Source organism: Chelonia mydas, chromosome 5 (assembly GCF_015237465.2).
Source record: "Chelonia mydas isolate rCheMyd1 chromosome 5, rCheMyd1.pri.v2, whole genome shotgun sequence".
Lineage (NCBI taxonomy): Eukaryota > Metazoa > Chordata > Testudines > Cheloniidae > Chelonia > Chelonia mydas.
In genome coordinates this window covers 93,512,950-93,533,908 of record NC_051245.2, presented here as the reverse complement: position 1 = coordinate 93,533,908, position 20,959 = coordinate 93,512,950, and the positions used below count along the sequence as shown (strand labels likewise).

General features: G+C 39.7%; 1 protein-coding gene across 1 annotated transcript in view; it reads left to right on the top strand.

Annotated features, from left to right (window-relative positions):
- The window catches only part of PCSK5 (proprotein convertase subtilisin/kexin type 5), a 298,169-nt gene extending 290,271 nt beyond the window's left edge, over nt 1-7,898 (top strand). The window contains exons 33-37 of the mRNA XM_037901828.2: nt 871-1,048; nt 1,500-1,717; nt 4,037-4,137; nt 5,655-5,841; nt 6,358-7,898. Of these exons, the coding sequence (XP_037757756.1) occupies nt 871-1,048; nt 1,500-1,717; nt 4,037-4,137; nt 5,655-5,841; nt 6,358-6,767 (1,094 nt within the window). The 3' untranslated portion in view covers nt 6,768-7,898. The remainder of the gene's footprint in view (nt 1-870; nt 1,049-1,499; nt 1,718-4,036; nt 4,138-5,654; nt 5,842-6,357) is intronic.
- Nucleotides 7,899-20,959: the final 13,061 nt, after the last annotated feature.

Sequence of the window (20,959 nt, the reverse complement as noted above, 5' to 3'; positions counted from 1 at the left end):
GCTCATTACAGTTTGTACCTTAGATTGAGATAGCTAGACAGACAACCTGTAGTCCAGAAAGTGGCAAACAAAATATCAAAGAAATAATATTAGGAAGGAAAAAATCTTCTCTTGCCTATCTGTAACCTGAGAATTGAAACACACAACACAAGAAAGATTATTTCACTTTGTGAGTAGTCATTGTTCTCCTTCACCCTAATTAATATTGGGTAGGTTGAAGCCCATATGGTTAACTGACTCAGTGCTAGCCCTACATTCCAGAATTATGATCTGCTGATTTCCCTCTGAAATCTCAATGAAACATTGTGATATTCATGGTGCATTTGACAGGACTGCAAGTGTGTTCTCCCATCACACAAAGCAGCAGCCAAACTGCTCAATTATTCATCGGGATTAAAGCCATTGAGCTATAAAGGCTCAAAATTCTCATAAATCCGATAGATGTGACCAAATATGCATCAAAACTGTGAGCTAGGTATTTAGAATCAAAAGCAGGGAAACCAAGAGATAAATGGTGCTGCAGATGGAGGGATAAAATTTCCTGAAGATTATTGCTTCCTTTGTATATTCTGATATAAATTGCAGATGCTTTTGGTTATTTATTATTATATATGATAATCACTTGATATCTTTCAGGAATTAAAAAAAGATGCAGTCCCTGCCCTGAGAGTTTACAGTCTATATTAAGCAGAGAAAACAGAGACGGACAAATGAAGGGATGAGAGTTAAAAGGCATAAAAATAATTAATACAGCAGGGCACTCCCTTTGTGGCTCTGCTATAGAATCTGATATGGGATATGTCATCAAGCCTCAATGAGGAGAAGAGAATATTGTATGTGATCCTTTGTTCTTCATTATTCCCTCTGTAGATACAACCTGTGTAGAAGTGTGTCCTGACGGATATTATGTTGACAGTGATGAGGGACGATGTTTCACATGCCACAGCACCTGTGAGACTTGCTATGGAAAACACAACACTCAGTGCCATACCTGCAGATCGGGCTGGTACAAACAGGGAGAGGGATGCGTACAAGTCTGTACAGTTGGGTAAGGCTCCAGGATGGATAGCTAAAAGCTATATCGGACAGAGAGCTTTGTTAAGCATGTAGCCTTCAATTCTGCTTTTTTTTTTTTTTTTTAGATGAAAGTTTCTCATGTTATTTCTCTACATTAAGGTTGCTCTTTAGGGACAATTTAGGATTTTCCCAGCAAGGAGATATGCTGGAGCGAGATCTCCTGAGTCCTAGTCCACAGGCGTATCTGCTGACTTCGTGACTGAATTTGCCCCAACGTTTTAGAAAGTGCTGCTCTTTAGCTAAACTCAGAGGGCCAAATGGCACGTGTGCATTAAAGGGAATACCCTACATCCATTAAGACTGCAGTTTTGCAAAGAAAAGAGTAATCAAGAACGAAATCTTTGCAATAGCTGAGAGGAATGGATCTTTTCTGACCATGTAAACATTTTCATACCTTCACCTCTTCAAAAAACTTCTTTCAGATATTATGCAAACAACTCCATCGGATTGTGCGAGAGATGCCACAAAAGCTGTAAAGAGTGTTTGGGACCTCAGCCCACAGACTGTCTGTCCTGTGATACATATTCCTTCCTGCTGCACTCCAAGAATGAATGTCTCCCCTCTTGCCCTGAATATTATTATGATGATCGTGAAACAAATGTCTGTGAGAGATGCCACCCTACCTGCAGCTCCTGCGAAGGTAAGATCCTCCCTTATGTGCTTCTCTGCCACAAGAGCTTTAAAACACCATCTACTTCTCTCTCCAACTCTCTCTGCTCAAGGTTTTGGTAACACTGTGCAGTAGGTAACTTACATGTTATACAAACATGTTCATTTATGAGAGTTGAACAGTTTTCTAATGATTCTGTATGTGCTTCGCCAAAAGTGTCACTAGACAGATTTTAGAAGTCTGTTGTCTACTAATAATTGTGCTGTAAAACAAGCTTATTGCTGGACTCAGGACTTACTCCACTGTAGTCCCATCAATGGGGCTACTCACAAAATGAGATACTACTCAAGCTCAGTAAGGGGATAAGAAGCTAAGGGGCTAAATTCTGATTCCCTTATTCACATTAAGTACTGCCTTACTTTGTGACTAGTGACAGTCCCACTGAAGGCACTACTCTGTGTGAGTCAGGGTTTCAGAATCTGGTTCCAAGTTTTCAGAGATGAATGATTCTCAAAGGAGGGGGCAGAAAATGGATAGCTAATGAAATAAATCAAACTAAAAGCACAGAGTTTAGGGTTCAAGGGTAGTAGGACAAAATGTGTATACATATTGTTTTGAAATACAGTCAAATATTTGCTGAAGTTCACCTTGAGGCACCATCCATTTTGTACTAATGCCATTCTAATCCAACCTGGTGCTTATTTATTTATTTTCAAAAAAAATTATCCCTATCCAATTTTGAGCTGGGCAGTGTTATTCTCCTTGGACTTAGATGGTTTCCTTGTTTCTGAAATGATGGCTACCAGTTGCTATTCTGTAGCTCAGAATGTACTATATAAAGGTTTGCATTGAAGAATGCAGATGGTTAATTGCAACTGCAGTAATATTTGAAAGCAACTCGTAGAATGAAATGTCACCTTTGATATCTATGCAAATATAGTTGTACAGGCAAATTATTGTAATCAACAGCAATATTTTTGGCTTGGATTTGGAATCGGAAATATTGTTATAATTTACAATCTGCCTCCTACACATGATGTTGTATTTGTTTTGCCATTAATACTACTGGGCACAAAGACAGAGAGATTGAATATGAGTGAGCCCACTGGCTAATAATAATCCTCCTAAACAAAAAGTGTATGGCCAGTGAGTAACTGTTGTCATGTAGCCGTGCTGCCCCAGCAGCACCAGGGAGGAACTATGGTTGGAGAATCATGGTTCTTCTCCTGCTCCCCACTTGCTACAGGGGGGAAATAATTTATTCCAGCCCAGAAAACTGTGACGCTCTGTTGATTGGCACTTTGAGGGGGAAGAGCCATTCTACCCCGGTCCCTCCCTACTTTCCCCTCCATTCACACACTTACTGAGATGGAGCAGCAGCACAGCCCCTTTCTTGCACATGGAACCCAGTGCTGTGATCTGGAGAACCCTAATCCAGCAGCACTGGGAGAGGGGGCTGCATGGCCCTGTTAGGCCTAGTGACAATCTAGCCCTTACTAGTTGAGACAATGCTACTTTATCCACTTCTTCCATTTCTATTTTCTTCTTTTCTCACAGCCATGGACATGGGGGCAAGGGGAATAGTTTTGAAGTCTGATTGGAAAGCCCCATTTTCACGTTAATCATGTTAAACCATCCACTTCAATATGACACACAAGATGTGCATGTAACATTTGTGTTTGCCTATTAAACTGTTTGTGTAACAAACCAAGCAGGCCAAGTGTTCTGTTAGTGCTTGTCTAAGGAAGCAAAACATTACAGCATCCAGCAAATCATCTGATCACTAATAGGAAAATGGCTCATGCTCTTTTTGCCATATCTGGTAATATTTGTTTGTAGTATTGTTATGGCCATAATCCCAGGATATGAAAGAGACAAGATAAGTGAGGTAATATCTTTTACTGGACCAACTTCTGTTGGTGAGAGACAAGCTTTCGAGTTACCCAGAGCTCTTCTTCAATAAAACATAGACCTTCTCTCTCTCTCTCTCTCTCTCTCTCACACACACACACACACACACACACACACACACACACACACACACACACACACACACACACACACACTGCTTGTCTCTCTCAGTAATCTTTTAGCATTTAATGAACTTAAAAATATACACTGAAAACATTTTTGAGCACCCAAAATTCTAACAGCACAATTTTTTTTTCTTAATTTTATGGCTCAAGCACTTTTCAAATAGACTTCTTAATGCTAAGCATGTTCAGTACTGATACTTGATGACAACAAATGCCCTGTGTCATTGGTGGGAGCAGATTATCATAGTTTCCAAAGGAAGATGATAACTTTTCATATTCCAATATAAAACTGTTGCTTTATTTTCCTTTGAAGGGAAGGGAGCTCTCAGCTGTACGTCCTGTGTGTGGAGTTACCATCTAGCAGGTGGAATCTGCTACTCTGAATGTTTTGCTGGAGAATACAAAGTCGCAGAGGTACTGTCTATACACAAGCATCTTCTCTAGGAAGTATTTACATAATAATGGACTTGAAAACCCAAACGAGAAAAGCAGAGCAAACAGTGTTTGATCTTGCTGAATTCAAAAGTTACTTTTATTCCCCTCTTGGTAGAGAAGACATGGCTCCAAATGTTTCTCTGAAATGAATGGAATTCCATCCTTGTAAAACAGGATTAAGTCAGACTACAATCAGGGCTTGAGTATATGCAAAACAGAGGGTATCAAATGAGAGATGACCCCTATAATGAGGGATAGTTGAGATGTGTGGGAATGGGTGCTAGTGTAAGCGGGGAATGGTCCCGCTATTGTGGGGAACTTTCCTGGCTTCTGCACTACCTTGGTACCTTGCACTACCACAGAATGCTAGTAAGGGGGCAACAGTCCCCTTACATTAGGCGTTAGAACAGGCATTTCCTTATCTTACCTTTCCTTCCAAAGGATTCCAGAGGAGATGGATTTAATTCACCCTTTCTTTTTTGTTGTATCTTTTCCCAGTTGTTCTACCCACCTCAATTATCCTAGCAGTATTACTGAGCAGTTTCCGTCAAGGCTGTATTATTAAATTATTAATTATTATTATTATTTGTATTATTGTGGTAGAGCCTAGGAGCCCCAGTCACAGACCCGGGTCCCATTGTGCTAGGCACTGTACAAATACAGAACAAAGACATGGTTCCTACCCCATAAAGCTTACATTCTAAGTAAGTTTCAGAGCTATGCTGTGACTGAATCTGATCTGTGTAACTGAGTGCCTCCTATGAGGTGCTGGCTAATGCCTTCAGTTGCCAAGGGCATTCAACACTTCACAGGATCTGTCCCCCACAAGCCAGCCGATGGTAAGAAAGAAGGATAAGAGGGAAAACTACTTGTTTTATCCAGTCATTCTAACACACGCCTTAGGGACCCAGGTCAGAATCATTTGCCATGTCAATGAAATGAGCTAGGCCATGTGGTTATTTGCTGATTGTCACATTTAAAATAACTATTAAGGGAATTGAGCTGCAATACGCTTAAAGAACGGAGGCTTACATTTTAAAAATACTCCAGAGTTTTACATTACTGTGGGGCCTTGTTTTCAATGATGTTTTTGTTACTGCTGATGACAGAAGAAATTACAGAAATGTGTGCAGCTCACCAAGAAACTAAATGGAAGCCACTAGTGGCTTCCATGTGTTACAGCTCCTGCTCTGTGTCAATTCACAGAGGATATGAGTTGTTACAGCTCCCAGTTACAGTGCCATGGCTCTTTAACTCAAGATGTAGTAGCTCATGCTTTTAGTTCTGGAGGTGTCCCATTCATTCTTTGGTGTATCAGCAAAGATGGTGGCCATCACCTAAACACTATGACTAAATCCTGGTCCCAACAAATTTTGCCATTGATGTCCATGGGACCAGAATCTGTCCCCCCAGATTACAACAGCGTAGGATTGCCAGATCCGTGCTGAAACAGAAAAGGAAAGCAAATGTGGTTTAATTGTGTTCTGTATCTCCAGGGAGACCAATCTGAATGTGAAAAATGCCATGATACCTGCGTAGAGTGTAAAGGGCCTGGACCCCTCAACTGCACTGTGTGTCCAGCTAACATGAAACTCTACCTAGACGAGGGCCGCTGTGTGAAGTGCTGTGATAGTTCTAATCTCACAGAAACCCAGGAGTGCTGTGACTGCAGTGAAACACAAGGTAGGACTGAGATGAAGAGAAATGCTCATATTTAATGACCTTGTGCCCTGTTGGGTGTTTGTTTTGTTTCTTAAACTGATTTTCTTCTGAGCTGCAGAATTATCATTGCAGAACTTTGCTGCATACAAATGCATTACTAATACACCATTGCCAGAGTATCTAGATACTCTCACTCGCTGCTGCTATTTTAAAGGGTCAGATCCCAACAGACAGCTTCCAAGTCTTCTCAGAGTGTTTCATGATCTGGTTGAATGGGAAATGCTTGTGTAAATAGGTGGCAAATTGAGGCATGCATTTTAAATTCAAGTCAAACTGACCCCTGGTGTAACTCCATTGTAGCTACTCGAAGTAGCTACAGTGCTTTACCCCAGAGGTAAATTTGGTCCAACACATTTAAATTGCTAATGGGTTTAAATGTTTTATTATACAGAATACATAAACTTCCACCTTAAAACAAAGTCCCCACTTTAAGTATGTCATGGTATTTACGTTTTTTTGGTTGCCTTTAACTTGCAGATGAGTGTGTATTACAGACCATTCTGAACCTACCAGCTCAAAGCAAAGGGAAAACTGCTTTGTTTGTTGCTACCTCCATTTTGCTGATCCTCTGCATTGGAGCCATTGCATTCATCTGGAGAAGATCACAAGCCAAAGCCCAGACAGTAAACAGAGGTGGGTACGAGAAGCTGACAGATCACTCAAAACCCTTCTCTTCTTACAAGAGTAACCACCATGAGAGCACCAGCTATCAAGATGATCAAGTGACTGAGTATAAAGACTGGGATAATGAAGACGAAGAAGAGGATGATGATATTGTGTATATGAGCCAGGATGGCACAGTCTATCGTAAATTTAAATATGGACTTCTGGAGGATGAGGAGGAAGATGAACTGGAATATGATGATGAAAGTTATTCATTTAGATAATTTTTTATTAATTTGTGTATTTTCCCTCTTCGCTGCCTCTCTCATTACATTAAATCAATTTAGTTAGCTTATAGGGGAATAAAATATTTTTTTCTCTGCATGACGGGGCTGAAGCAGAAATTTATGTTCATGATAATTCTAAGAAAAAGGGATTTTAGCTATACATACTGTGAAAGCAAAGTTGTTTCTAAACTTTTGTTTCCAAAACATTTTATAAATCCTTGATGAGTCTTTCAAGAAGCAGCACTCAAGAAATGGGTTGGCTAAAAGATTCTTTTTCTGTATTCTCATGTGTGAAAATAAAATATTTTCCAGTATGTATATGTAAGTGCATAGGTGTATATAAAACAGACACACGTATCCAACTAGCACTTGCCAATCCCTTTTAAAAATATACTGATATAAACAAGACAGGCATATTTATTTACATGACAGATGTCCCTGGGATAGGATGTCACTTAATTTTTTACTTCTGTGTGATTAAAGTTTGTACTGTAGTTCACATTATAATATGTGATTTTGCATATTTTACACTCTTTTCCTTCCATGGTATTATCCAAAGCACTGGTACTCCCCAAAATCTGACACACTGCTATAACCTTTAAGTGCATTTCCTCAAAGATTTAATATATCAGACATTCAGTTTTAGATAAAATTTGAGGTCACTCTGACCCCATTCCAAGTAGAATGTATTGTAGCCATTGCTTGAATGAAACAAAAAGATAAAATATATCTGAAATATATTATATGACATTAACTCCTGATTAATTTTGATCTTAGTGAGTATATCTTTTAAGCAATGTTTCATTTTCTACAGACTTATTTGGACTTAGTATAAAGGAGTGCTTAGTCTATAAATATGTATGTGGAAAAATCTGGAGATTACAGAGAATTGTCACAGAACAGACATGAAAGCAAAAGATTTATTAATCCTACTTTTCATATCTATCACAAATGGCTTTGGATGTTCAGATAATAGGAAAGGGAGTAATCAACACTGCACTGAAAAATGTTAAATGAAACAATGGAAGATAATGATTTTTTTCATCATTATAGATTGTATAATTTATTGCATTATATGAGAAGATGCTAAACCTGGTTCCTTTGTTGTGAAAGAATAAACTAAATCTTCGTACAAAAGCATGCAGAGAAGGTTGTTGTTATTCACTAGCAATATGGCCTTTTGGCTAAAACTGTGGATTAGGCCTCAGGAGACTTGCGTTCAATGCCCCACTCTGCTACGAAGTTCCTATGTGATTGTGGGCAAATCACTTACTTTCTCAGTCTCAGCTCCCCAGCTGTAAATCACGGCTAATAATACTTCTCTATCGCGTGGGATTGGTAATTCATTAATGTTTGTGAGGGACTCAGATACTATGATAAGGGACGCCATATAGAAACCTAGATAACGCATTTAATAGTCTCCTTACAATACACAATTGGTGTATAGTACACTTGAGTATTTTTGGTTAACACTGATAGAAGAGCTTTAGAAATACTTGTGATGACCTGAAGGAAGCTGACTTTCAGTATATTTCCAATATTCTTACTATTGTCATTTATTGGCTGGTTAACGAAACACCTCTGTAGAGCCCATTTCGCTCCTTCAGGGTGCACTCATATATTTTAAATCTTCTCTGGGCCACTAGGTATGTAGTCCCAATGGATTACAATTACCATGGATCTCCCCTACAGGAGGAATTTAGAGCTAAGTGAAATGTACCCACCTAACTCAGAATAGGGAACACCTGCCTTTTCCCCTATTTATGCATGTCTGATGCTATATAGACTCCATGTAAAATATGCTATGGAACACTTTACATAAGTACTATCACCTACATGTTATGCCTAGCAAATTCAGCTAACAATTTGGTTTAGGTAGTATATTAAATTCTGTCTGAAGTTAGGACTGTCAGATCACCAGCCCATTCACTTTATTAAAGGGAAAAAATCATTAATTCAGGTTTCTTTCCTCATTTCCACCATTTCCTACCCCCACTATTGGTCCTAGTGCATTTTTATGCATTGCTACATAAAAACCCAATCCAATGCCCACTGAAGTCAATGGCAATCTTGGATTGGGTTCTAATTATTTAAATCCTCATTGGTGTTGGAGATGCACATGCTGATTAATTACACATCTTATTTTGTAATACAAAAGTGGGCAGTTGTCTATGTATCTATTGTCCCCTGCTTTGAAAATCTGGCCTTCAGCCCTATTCATTACAAACCCTTACTTGCAGAACAGGGGAAGGGTTAAAACCATTTACAATATTGCCAAACATAAATCAATGGCCTATAATTATAGGAAAAGATGTAACAATAAGGTACTTTGAAAATAAAGATTTGACAAATCACTTTAAGTAAAAGCTCATTCTTGGTAAAAGTTCTCAAAACAAAACAAAGGATGGAATAAGAAAAACAGTGAAAACATTATATTTGAAAGGCCATACCGAGAAAAACAACTATTCAAACAGTTTCCTGTTCACATGCTCTCATTTAACGATACCCTTATTTTAGTAGTGGTTTGTATAAATTGGCTGTAAGAATATGCTTTAACCTGAAACTGCCCTTATCAAATTTCAGAGGCTTATTTTAAGCTGTCCCCAGTAAAAAAATAATGTATGGACTGTATTAAATATGTATGAGCTGTATTAAATATAATGAGTATGAACTGCTGTAAAAAATATGTATGAACTGAGCAGCCTATGGGCTTTCAGCTTCAGCATGGGAACAATTTCTTTTTTTCTTATGAAGAAAGGCTGGTGTGTTCAAAATTACCCGAATGACAAACTAATGGAAACATCTTGCACAATATTCCTTTTTGAACTCCTGTAACTTAAAAAGGGATTTGTTTTAAACTACTATTTTGCAACTCACTGGCCAATCAGGTAGGACCATATTTTTGAGTAGATATAAAAGTCACAGTGGTTTTAGTACACCTGAGAACCAGAAACCTTTGAGTTCTACTCTCAGTTCTAGTCTGGACTGCTTCTCTGGCTTTGGGAAAGTCACTTATCACCAGATCCTCAAAGATATTTAAGCGCCTAACTCCAATGGGATATATTTAGGCACCTAGCTCTAAAGACAGTCTGTACTATAAGCACAATGTAGAAGTTGAGGGCCAGATCCTCAAAGGTATTTAGGCACCTAACTCCCATTGTAGGTACAGATCTGCCTAATCTTTAGGTGCCTAAATATACCCCATTGGAATTAGGCACCTAAATACCTTTGAAAAATCTAGGCCTTAACCTCTACTTTGTGCTTAGGGTACAGACCTGCCTAGTCTTTGGCTTTTGCCCTTCTGCAGCCAGCTTGACTTGCCACCTATGGCTTTCTGGCTACCAGAATTTTTAATCTGTATCTCTTGACTGCCATGGAAATCCATTCTTCCAGCTGCTGCAAGATAGGAAGAAAGCATAACAAGAAGCATGAAGAGTTGCTTACAGTTACTATGAGACTGGAGCTGCAGAAGCAGAGCTGGGCCAGGCCTGGCAAGCAGAGAAGCAGCAAGAGGCACCTTCCCCCTTTCCACAAGAGCAGTGCTTTTGGATGAAAGAGGTAGGACAGGCTGCTGTGAGGAGAAGGCTGAGTTCTGAGAGCTACTGGAAGAAGCTATTGATTTTGTGTTGGGTGAGTGAGATGGAAGAAATGAATTATGATTTACAAGGTGGGAGATAATTGATTTTGTGGAGGGGGACTGATTTTGTTGAGGAGGGAATTGATTGTAAGGGGTGAATACTTGATAAGTGGTGTCAACAGGAGCTTGAGGGGAGGGAGTTTTGTAGTGGGGTGAGGGTGTTTTGCTTAGGGTGAACTATTTACAATTTGTCTCCCTCGTAGGGGAGGGAACAAACTGGGGAACAAAGTGAGACGTGAGATGGGGAGTCAGCAATATGTAAATTTAATGCAGAACACATTGCAGCAGAAAAAGCAGCAGATAAAGGGGTATGAAATGCCTGATTTTCTCTTCATGAACTTTTGGTGGCAAAAAAACATTTTTCGTTAAGGTATCTAAAGTTAAAATCTTATTTAGTCACTACAAAACTAATGTATGTTGCATCCAGTTTTCCTTCTCTTTCCTCCCTCTTCCCACTATATGGAGGAAGGTCACTGTAAAACTTAAAGAAAATAATATTTTTTTAAAAATAAAAGGGGACTCTGGGACTTTCTTCTGCCACCCCTTCTGCAGTTCAAGTTTCTTACTGGTTTAAATCCCTGTCACTGTTGCTAAACCTCTTTCCCCTTCTTCCCACATTTATTTTCTTGCCTGTTCTTCTCCTACCTCTACCTTGCCCTATTATTCCTTCCACCTACCTTTGCTGTCCTTCATACCCTGGCCCTCTTAATCTCTCCTTCTCTCAGCTTCCCATTCCTCTGCCTCACTCATGGTCCTCCAACTACTCATTCCTTTTCCTTCATTTTCTCCTCCTTCAACCCTTGCATTAAGAGCCCTTTTCTTTCCTCCACATCACTCTCTAAAATCACCCCCCCCCCACTTACTTACCTCCTGCAATCACTGCCTCTGCTCTTCGATTTAGGTGATTGATTGGATTTTGTAGGGAAATGCAAGGTTGCTGGTGCTCTTTATTCTCCCCTTCCCCAAGTTATGTGTATGTGGGCAGGGAAAAGCCTTTTCTTTCCTGGCCTTACTTTGATGCTTCACTAGTAGAGCTGGTTAAAAAATATTTTGCTTCCCTCCCCCTCCGACACCAGAAAATTTAGATTTTTGGCAGAAAATCAAAAAAACTGCAATATTTGCATTTGTAAATATTGCCATGGGACCTCATGGGAGTTGTGGTTCAAGTGCCTCAAGCTCCCTTTCTCCTCTATAGGCTGGGCTCCCTAATTGGACTACAACTCCCATGATACTACCTGGTGTTTCTGTTTGGGAAGTGGGATGGTGCATGATGGCAGCCACATCACTGAAATGCATCATGAGAGATGTAATCTGGCTGGGGAGGCAGACCCATAGAGGAGAATGAGGATACGTGGCAGCTGAACTACAACTCCCATGAAATACCAAGGCAGTCTTTACTAATCAAAATATTTTGGGTTTTGAGCATTCAGCTTTACAATGAAAAATCAATTTTTTCCACACAAAGCAGGCAATTGTCACAAAAAAATTTGTTCCTTGGAAACCAAATTTTCCTTTGAAAAACAGTTTCTACAGAAAATTTTTGCTTTTTTCAAGGCTAAATCATGGTTCTCAAATATATGGGTTTGGCAATACTGAGGAGTGCTCCAGTACAAATAACAAATGAGACAGTAGGACATACAAGTTTGTTTGAAGCACTGAGCTGAAATGAAACCACTTTCTACCAGAAGCAAGCATTTAAAACAGGACCTTGCAAAGAGGGTGTAATGAGTTTCACATATTATAAAGTAACCTGACTTTCATATATGTCATTCAGTACAAAATATTTATAATGATGCTACCTATTCAAGGTTTGTACTGCTAATCACTTCAGCTGCCAGTTTTACAATAAAACATAGATGAGCAAAGAAAAAGCTAGCAAGACACAATGGAAGTGAACTAGCCAGTTTCATAGGTGCTGAGATTCAAAATTCATAGGAGGCACCATCGTTGGTGTCATGAAACTTCTGCCTTTTCTCTGCTGTATCTGCATAATTTCCGGGTGTTTAGTTGGTATCTGTTTAGAAATGTTTGTGGGATTGCTCAATAACTGCAGTACATTTGAATTTAAACTTATTTTTCTTGTGAATTTATTATTGGTGAAGGTACCAAAGGATAGTGCTAGAGAATGGCATTTGTATTTTTCCTCTGAACAGGTATAATTTAGGTAGCAGTTGCCCTGTATGTAGGGACCAGCTGTGAATGTGTGTGAGAGTAGGAAGTTATGTCTCCATTGTCATTCAGTAGACAAAAGTTCTGCAAAGCTGGCTCACAATGGTGTCAGTTACAATTTTAGGGCTGTCAAGCAATTAAAAAAATTAATCATGATTAATCGCGATTATTCACACTGTGAAACGATAATAGAAAATACCATTTATTTAAATACTTTTGGATGTTTTCTACATTCTCAAATATACTGATTTCAATTACAACACAGAATAAAAAGTGTACCGTGCTCACTTTATATTTATTTTTATTACAAATATTTGCACTGTAAAAAACAAAAGAAATAGCATTTTTCAATTCACCTAATACAAGTACTGTAGTGCAGTCTCTTTATCATGAAAGTTGAACTTACAAATGTAGAATTATGTACAAAAAACCTGAATTAAAAAATAAAATAATGTAAAACTTTAGAGCCTACAAATCCATTCAATCCTAGTTCTTGTCAGCCAATCACTCAAACAAACAAGTTTGTTTACATTTGCAGGAGATAATGCTGTCCAATTCTTATTTACAATGTCACCTGAAAATGAGAACAAGCATTCACATGTCATTGTTGTACCTGGGGTCGCAAGATATTTATGTGCCAGATGCGCTAAAGATTCATATGTCCCTTCTGCTTCAACCACCATTCCAGAGGACAGGCGTCCATGCTGATGATGGGTTATGCTCGATAACAATCCAAAGCAGTGCAGACTGACACATGTTCATTTACATTATCTGAGTCAGATGCCACCAGCAGAAGGTTAATTTTCTTTTTTGGTGGTTTGGGTTCTGTAGTTTCCGCATCAGTGTTGTTTTTTTAAGACTTCTGAAAGCATGCTCCACATCCCGTCCCTCTCAAATTTTGGAAGGCACTTCAGATTCTTAAACTTTGGGTCGAGTGCTGTAGCTATCTTTAGAAATCTCACATTGGCACATACTTTGTGTTTTGTCAGATCTGCAGGGAAAGCATTCTTAAAACAAACAACATGCGCTGGGTCATCATGTGAAACTGCTATAACATGAAATATATGGCAGAATGTGAGTAAAACAGCAGGAGACATACAATTCTCCCCCAAGGTGTTCAGTCACAAATTTAATTAACGCATGTTTTTTTAATGAGCATCATCAGCATGGAAGCATGTCCTCTGGAATGGTGGCTGAAGCATGAAGGGGCATACGAATGTTTAGCACATCTGGCACGTAAATACCTTGCAGCGTTGGCTACAAAAGTGCCATGCAAACCCCTGTTCTCACTTTCAGGTAACATTGTAAATAAGAAGCAGGCAACATTATCTCCCGTAAATGTAAACAAACTTATTTGTCTTAGCGACTGCCTGACCAAGATGTAGGACTGAGTGGACTTGCAGGCTCTAAAGTTTTACATTGTTTTGTTTTTGAGTGCAGTTATGTAACAAAACCCTGACATTTGTAAGTTGCACTTTCAGGATAAAGAGATTGCAGTACAGTACTTGTATGAGGTGAATTCAAAAATACTATTTATTTTGTTTATCATTTTTACAGTGCAAATATTTGTAATAAAAATAATATAAAGTGAGCACTGTACACTTTTTATTTTATGTTGTAATAGAAATCAATATATTTGAAAATGTAAAAAAAATCCAAAAATATTTAATACATTTCAATTGGTATTCTATTGTTTAACAGTCTGATGAAAACTGCGATTAATCATGATTAATTTTTTTGAGTTAATCGCGTGAGTTAACTGCAATTAATCGACAGCCCTAGTTACAATGAATGTGGATACCTATTCTCTAGGAGATGAACTGAGATCACATTTCACAGTAGCCGCCAAAGAACTATCAAGCTCTAACAAATTTCAGTCACTACTAACCTGGAAAAGATTATATATCAGAGACAAAAATTCTAATAAATTCACTCTCTTTGTGTCTCTATGGGAGTAGCTGTATGTACTGAGTGTGTCCTTATTATACATTTCTTTGAATAAAAAGGAAAATAGTTCTTTTGATTTTGTTCCTTATATATAGTCTGTTCTCAGCTTCTGTATGACTAGTTTTATTGGAATGTTACTCAGTTTTTGTGCTCATCTGATGTCTGTTACGTTGAATTTTCTCATGCTCATTTTTATCTGTCCTTTTCAAATCTTCTCTCATTCCCCACATCAGCACCAACACTGCACCCTTTCTTGCTGTATGCCTTCTCCTCTCTTCACATGGTCTTTACTTCCCAATTATCTTTCTTTCTTTCTTTCTTTTCCTGTGAACTAATTTTCCCATTTTAGAATCTCATCTTTAGAAAAATGGGAGTTCCTATAATAAATCATACAATCTAATTCTGTATTGTGCTTTCACCAGCCAATTCTTAACGCTGCAGGGAACACACAGCCAACAAACAGAAACAGAGCACTTAGCCACTATCTGATTTAAACAAGGGAACAGGTGATCAGGTTTGTGATGCTGGCCAACCAAGTGCCAGCTCTGGCCAAGGCCGTAGCTAAGCTATGTTAGCTAAGAACTGACAAACTCATAGCTGGAAACCAGCTCATCTATATGTTAGTTTGTTTAAAATAGGCATTAGTCTTATAAGAATGTTGTGACGGGTTAGAAACCCCTCCTCCCCCAGTCCAGGATGCCTGCCACCCGATGTGCTGGGGTCCCACTCAGCCTCCCTGCCAGCCTGGGTTTCCCTTGCACTGGGTTGCTGTGCCAGGCTCTCAAGCCCCATTTCAGCACACAGACTGCAGTCAGATCTGTGTGAGAGGATTCACTCAGCACTCATGTGCACACTCTCTGTGGAGAGGTAAACCCCAGATAATATTGTCTTGTGCTGTATAGAAAGATCTGCTGGGCACATTTGCTGTCACTCCCAGTTGAGAGCTAATTTCCCACCCTGAACTGCTGGGCTCTATCGTGTACAGCGAGTTCAAAACAATGACAAGAGTGTCCACTTGACTTAAGGGGATTATGGGATGTTTCCGAAGGCTGATCAGAGCGCAGTAATGCAACACCTCGTCCACACTGGCGCTGCGGTGCTCCATCAGAGGCGCAGCAAACGTTATTCCACTCGCCAAAGTGGAGTACCAGGAGCGCTTTAGCCGTGGAGTCAGAGTGCTCTATGTGCCTTGTCAGTGTGGATGGGAAGTGAGCTAGTGCACACGGGGCTCCTTTATTGTGCACTAACTCGCAAGCGTAGCCAAGCCCTGAGTAATCATTGTATAGTTCCAGTCCTTTAAAAAAATCACCTTACCTCAATTGTCTCCTGCAGCAGCAGATTGTATAGCAAATCTATGCTGTGTTTAAACAAAAATGTCCTTCTGCTTGTTAAATTTCCCTTGTGTCTTTCTTCATTTCAGTAAAGTAAAACAAGCCCAATATACATTACTTACAAATTCAAAATGAAATCAATACACAATTTGATATTTAAGTCTTTCATACTTAAATACCAGAAAGAAAACCGGCAGAAAATCGATGTGCTTAGAAATTGCAGTTGTGGGTGCTATAGAAAACCCCGAGATAAGTAGACAGGCACTGCAGAAAGTAGTGATGGTTTTTCCATAGCCCATATGTCTGCAAGGCAATTAAAAACCCCTGATTGGCCCAAGCCAGCTGACAGGCTGTGGGACTGTTTAATTGTGGTATATTCAGGCTCTGGCTGAAGCCTGGACACTAGGACCCTGCCACATGGGAGAGTCCCAAAACTCAGGCTGCAGCCCGAGCCTGAAAGTCTACTCCGCAATTAAACAGTCCCTCAGCCTGAGCCCCACGAGCCTAAGTCAGCTGACAGAGGCCAGCTGCAGGTGTCTAACTGCAGTGCAGATGTTGGGCTATCAAAGGTAGTCTTTTAAATGAGACAAAATTTCACTAAAGATCCCATGGCACTTTACAGAAAGAGTAGCTCTGTCCATGTGTTCTGTCTATACTCCTACATCAGACTAAATTAATTCCTGGTGCAACTACGGTGATTTTATTATTTATAACAGGCATGATTTTTGCCACTTCTATTTTTCCTGCACTTTCAATTGAATATAATTTTACTTTCTGTCCTAATATGGTGTGTTCTTTTTCCTCTTTCTGGTAGGTTGTGCATCTCATTGCAACTCAAGGTCATTGAATTTCAGTGCTATATACATGCATTAGCTGCTTTAATTTCCTTTTCAGTCACCAAAAAGGCAGAGGAACATAGGGCAGGACTATAAGGGAACTTTGTCTGAAGACTGTTGAATGAAACAGTCCAGGATGGCAGGACTGCTTTTGGTTCAGCTGCATGTTCTTCAGCATTGCTATAAACGTGGCTCTACAGACCACTTTGAAGTGCTCTCCAGAACACCAATCATCCACAAACCTCATTTGAATACTACAGTCACCTCATCTTCCTGTCTGGATTTTTACACACTTATTTTTGGAATATACAGAAGAGTCTCCTGTACTTAATTTTCTGTAACCCAGACCTCTAAGTTAGCAAATCAATGTCAACTCAATTTACCCGGCAGAGGGCGGTGAAGAGATATTGTATGATTACATTTCCAAAAGTTGATATGAGAGTTCATTTACTGGAGTTAGGCTGCTATAGGTTAGAGCTATAAACATCTCAGCATTTTCTATGAAAAATATAGTCTTTTTCTTACTATATATATATTGTACTAGAATGTATAAAGGATTTTCATATCTTCGAATTCAACTAATGTTCGTCTTTCAACTCTCACTAAATGACATTGGAATTTTCATTGTATTCTCAAATTAAAAGCAAATCTGCTACTACTCCTAAAAATACGACCACAATCTGTTTTTGGGCTCTGATCTTCAGAGTTCCAGAACTGAACTAGTATGGAGTGTGAACACACCTCTCTCATAAAAAGGATAATTTAATCTTGGTTAGTACAGCTTTTCTTGGGGGAATCTATAAGAAATTATGACGGAATTTCTATTTACTGTGATCCCCTATGGACTTTGAACAAACCTTGTTTAAGGCACACAGTGCACTTGAAATCAAGTCCATTTCACAAATTATTTACGAGCACTTTTAAGTAGTACAGCTGCCTTTGAGTGACTTTGCCAATATTTGTTCTACAATCCCCATACCCATTTTTAAAAATATCTATCTCCTGTATTATTGTGTGAAAGACCAATACAAATAGGAGGAGCCTAACAGATTATTAATAACAGCATACACTGGAAACAGACTGGACACAAAGGCCTAGATCCACATAAGTACTCAGGTTGCGAAGTCCCAGTATTAGGCACCACTGTAATCTGCAAAACCCTCACTCTGTGTCATCTAATACAAGGGGGAGGGATAGCTCAGTGGTTTGAGCATTGGCCTGCTAAACCCAGGATTGTGAGCTCAATCCTTGAGGGGGCCATTTAGGGATCTGGGGCAAAAATTCGGGATTGGTCCTGATTTGAGCAGGGGGTTGGACTAGATGATCTCCTGAAGTCCCTTCTAACCCTGATATTCTATGATTCTATAGGCACCTAAACTCACCCTGCATTTCTGCTGTAAAAGTTCCCTAGGTCCTTACATTTCTGCCTCCGAGAATGCGTATCTCTGCCTAACTCTAGGTGTCTGGTTTCAGAGTAACAGCCATGTTAGTCTATATTTGCAAAAAGAAAAGGAGTACTTGTGGCACCTTAGAGACTAACCAATTTATTTGAGCATAAGCTTTCGTGAGCTACAGCTCACTTCATCGGCTGCATACTGTGGAAAGTGTAGAAGGTCTTTTTATATACACACAAAGCATGAAAAAATACCTCCTCCCACCCCACTCTCCTGCTGGTAATAGCTTATCTAAAGTGATCACTCTCCTCACAATGTGTATGCTAATCAAGTTGGGCCATTTCCAGCACAAATCCAGGTTTTCTCACACCCTCCCCCCCCCCACAGACAAACCCAGTGGGGGTTGTCTGTGGGGGGGGGGGAGGGTGTGAGAAAACCTGGATTTGTGCTGGAAATGGCCCAACTTGATTAGCATACACATTGTGAGGAGAGTGATCACTTTAGATAAGCTATTACCAGCAGGAGAGTGGGGTGGGAGGAGGTATTTTTTCATGCTTTGTGTGTATATAAAAAGACCTTCTACACTTTCCACAGTATGCAGCCGATGAAGTGAGCTGTAGCTCACGAAAGCTTATGCTCAAATAAATTGGTTAGTCTCTAAGGTGCCACAAGTACTCCTTTTCTTTCTAGGTGTCTGGATGCCTATCCATGAACCAGCAGCAGACAGGCATTTGCCCACATTATCTTCCCTATGGGGCCAGATCCACTAGGCATGCTCAGAGCACTTGAACAAAATCAGGCCCTCTTCAAAAACCAGGAGATAGGTGTGTAGGAGGGTGCTCAGGTTGTAAACTTTTAACCCAGTGGTTAGAGTACTCACCTGGGATATGGGAGACCCAGGTTTAGTTTTCCCCTCTGCCTGAGGGGGAAAAATAATTTGAACAGGGGTCTCTCACCTCTGAGTGCTCTAACCACTGAGCTACAGGATACCCTGATGTGGAGTTCCCTCAATCGCTCCCACTGAACCTGTTCCACTTTGAATGTATCAAAATAGTCATTGGAGCAGGACTGGCTCCTGGGTCTCCCACATCCCAGGTGAGCGGTGCTCTAATGACCAGCTTACACTCTCTCTCGGGCTCTGGCCCAATGTCTCTCCAAGCTTTTATACAAAGTGGAACAGCCACCACACTGAGCTTGTGGGAGAAAAATATGGCATTTGTGTTTGTTTTCTATGCGTGACTGCTACTCTGCTTCCCTCTGTGGGATCACATGAGCATCCCATCAAAAGACAGTGGATGAACAACTATCCATGCTGTCCGATGCCTATCTATGCAGCACGCTGAGCTGACTGCTTCCTATCTGAAGTACTATTGTGAGGTAAGTGATGTGGTGGTCTCCAATGGGAGATGGGTCGATGTTTTTATCCTTGTTCTGCATTTCAGTAGATATTTAAAGCACAAGGATGCACTAATAGAAGCGTCTTAGAGCTGATCTTGACCATGGTAATAGTTTCACCCAGGCAACAGCCGGTAGGGGGCTTTGCTTCAAGATTGCCACATACGGGACTACTCCCCTCTTAGGGTTAGCTTAGGCAGCCCTCAGCTCATCTTGCTGGCTTCCGAGAATCCCTTTTTTAAGCACTTAACTTTCCCCATGCATTGTATGGGAAGCCTGGGCATCGAGTTTGGGGCTGTGAATTTCACAGGGAAGCAGGGCACCTAGGCATTAACTGGTGCAATATCCACCAGTGTGTATCTTTCTCTAACTTAGTTCCATTATCAACTCTCCTAGGCCACTTAAGCACTTTGAAAAGTTTAAAATACCACCCAAATGATCAGTTCTGGCATATTTTGATTTGTAAAAGAACTGAGCTGCTTTCTAGATGTGGTTTTGAAGTGCCCCATCTTCCTTCAACTAAAATAATTTGAATCCTGAATTGTTTGTTTTGTAACAGGATGCTGATCACCACAACCATGTTTGTTTTAGTGCTTCTAAATTTCAGATTAACCCCTTTGAATGTTTTTTAAAAAAATCAAAACTAGATGGTAAATGTGGCAGACACTGAAAAGCATCACTGAAAGCAAAAGACAGTCTCTGGTTTTAAAAGGGCTCTCTCTCTCTCTCTCAATAGAACCTACAGTCCCTAGATGAGGGATCAGGGCACTATTGTAGTAGGCAATGATTTAAATATATAAAATAAAGGACTACACTCTATTAATGTTATCTAGCAATCTGGAGAAAAAAATTGTAATTAAGCCATCACTTGTTCAGTTTTCACTAGTGAAAGAGACATTGTTGTCATCCATTTAAAAAAGAAACAGCAAATATCAATTTTGATTTACATCAATGTGAAAAAGGGTAAGATTTGACCAAGTGAATTTTTACTAGGTTTTCATTAAATATAATCTGTTCTTGTGGAAATACTATCCAGGAAGTAATATTAGCTTCAGGTGAGTACAGTGTTAGTTACACAACATGGCAATAAATCCTAGACAATAGAAATTCTGTGAATAAATAAAACCTAGTCCCAAGAATTTATGATGACAGGGATGGGTAGAAAGTGAAGATATATAATTTGCCAAATACTGTAGTAGGAAGACTTGCTAATAAAAGGTGACTTTACATGTTGTTGTGGAGTCTGCAGGGGCTCTTAGAAAACAGCCTGGAATTTTAATAAACGTTTGGTGCAAGATTCCAAAGCACATGGGTCTGCAGTTAGCATGGTAGCTGTACCAATCGCCATATGTACAACCTCACTTCTAAGCAGTGTGAACAGGATTTTTCTTCCTTTTGTACAATCTCATTGCCCTCAACACAAAAAATAGGTAGGGCACTTTCATGACAAGAAAGAGTGAAGTCTGCTGTCTGCAAAGGA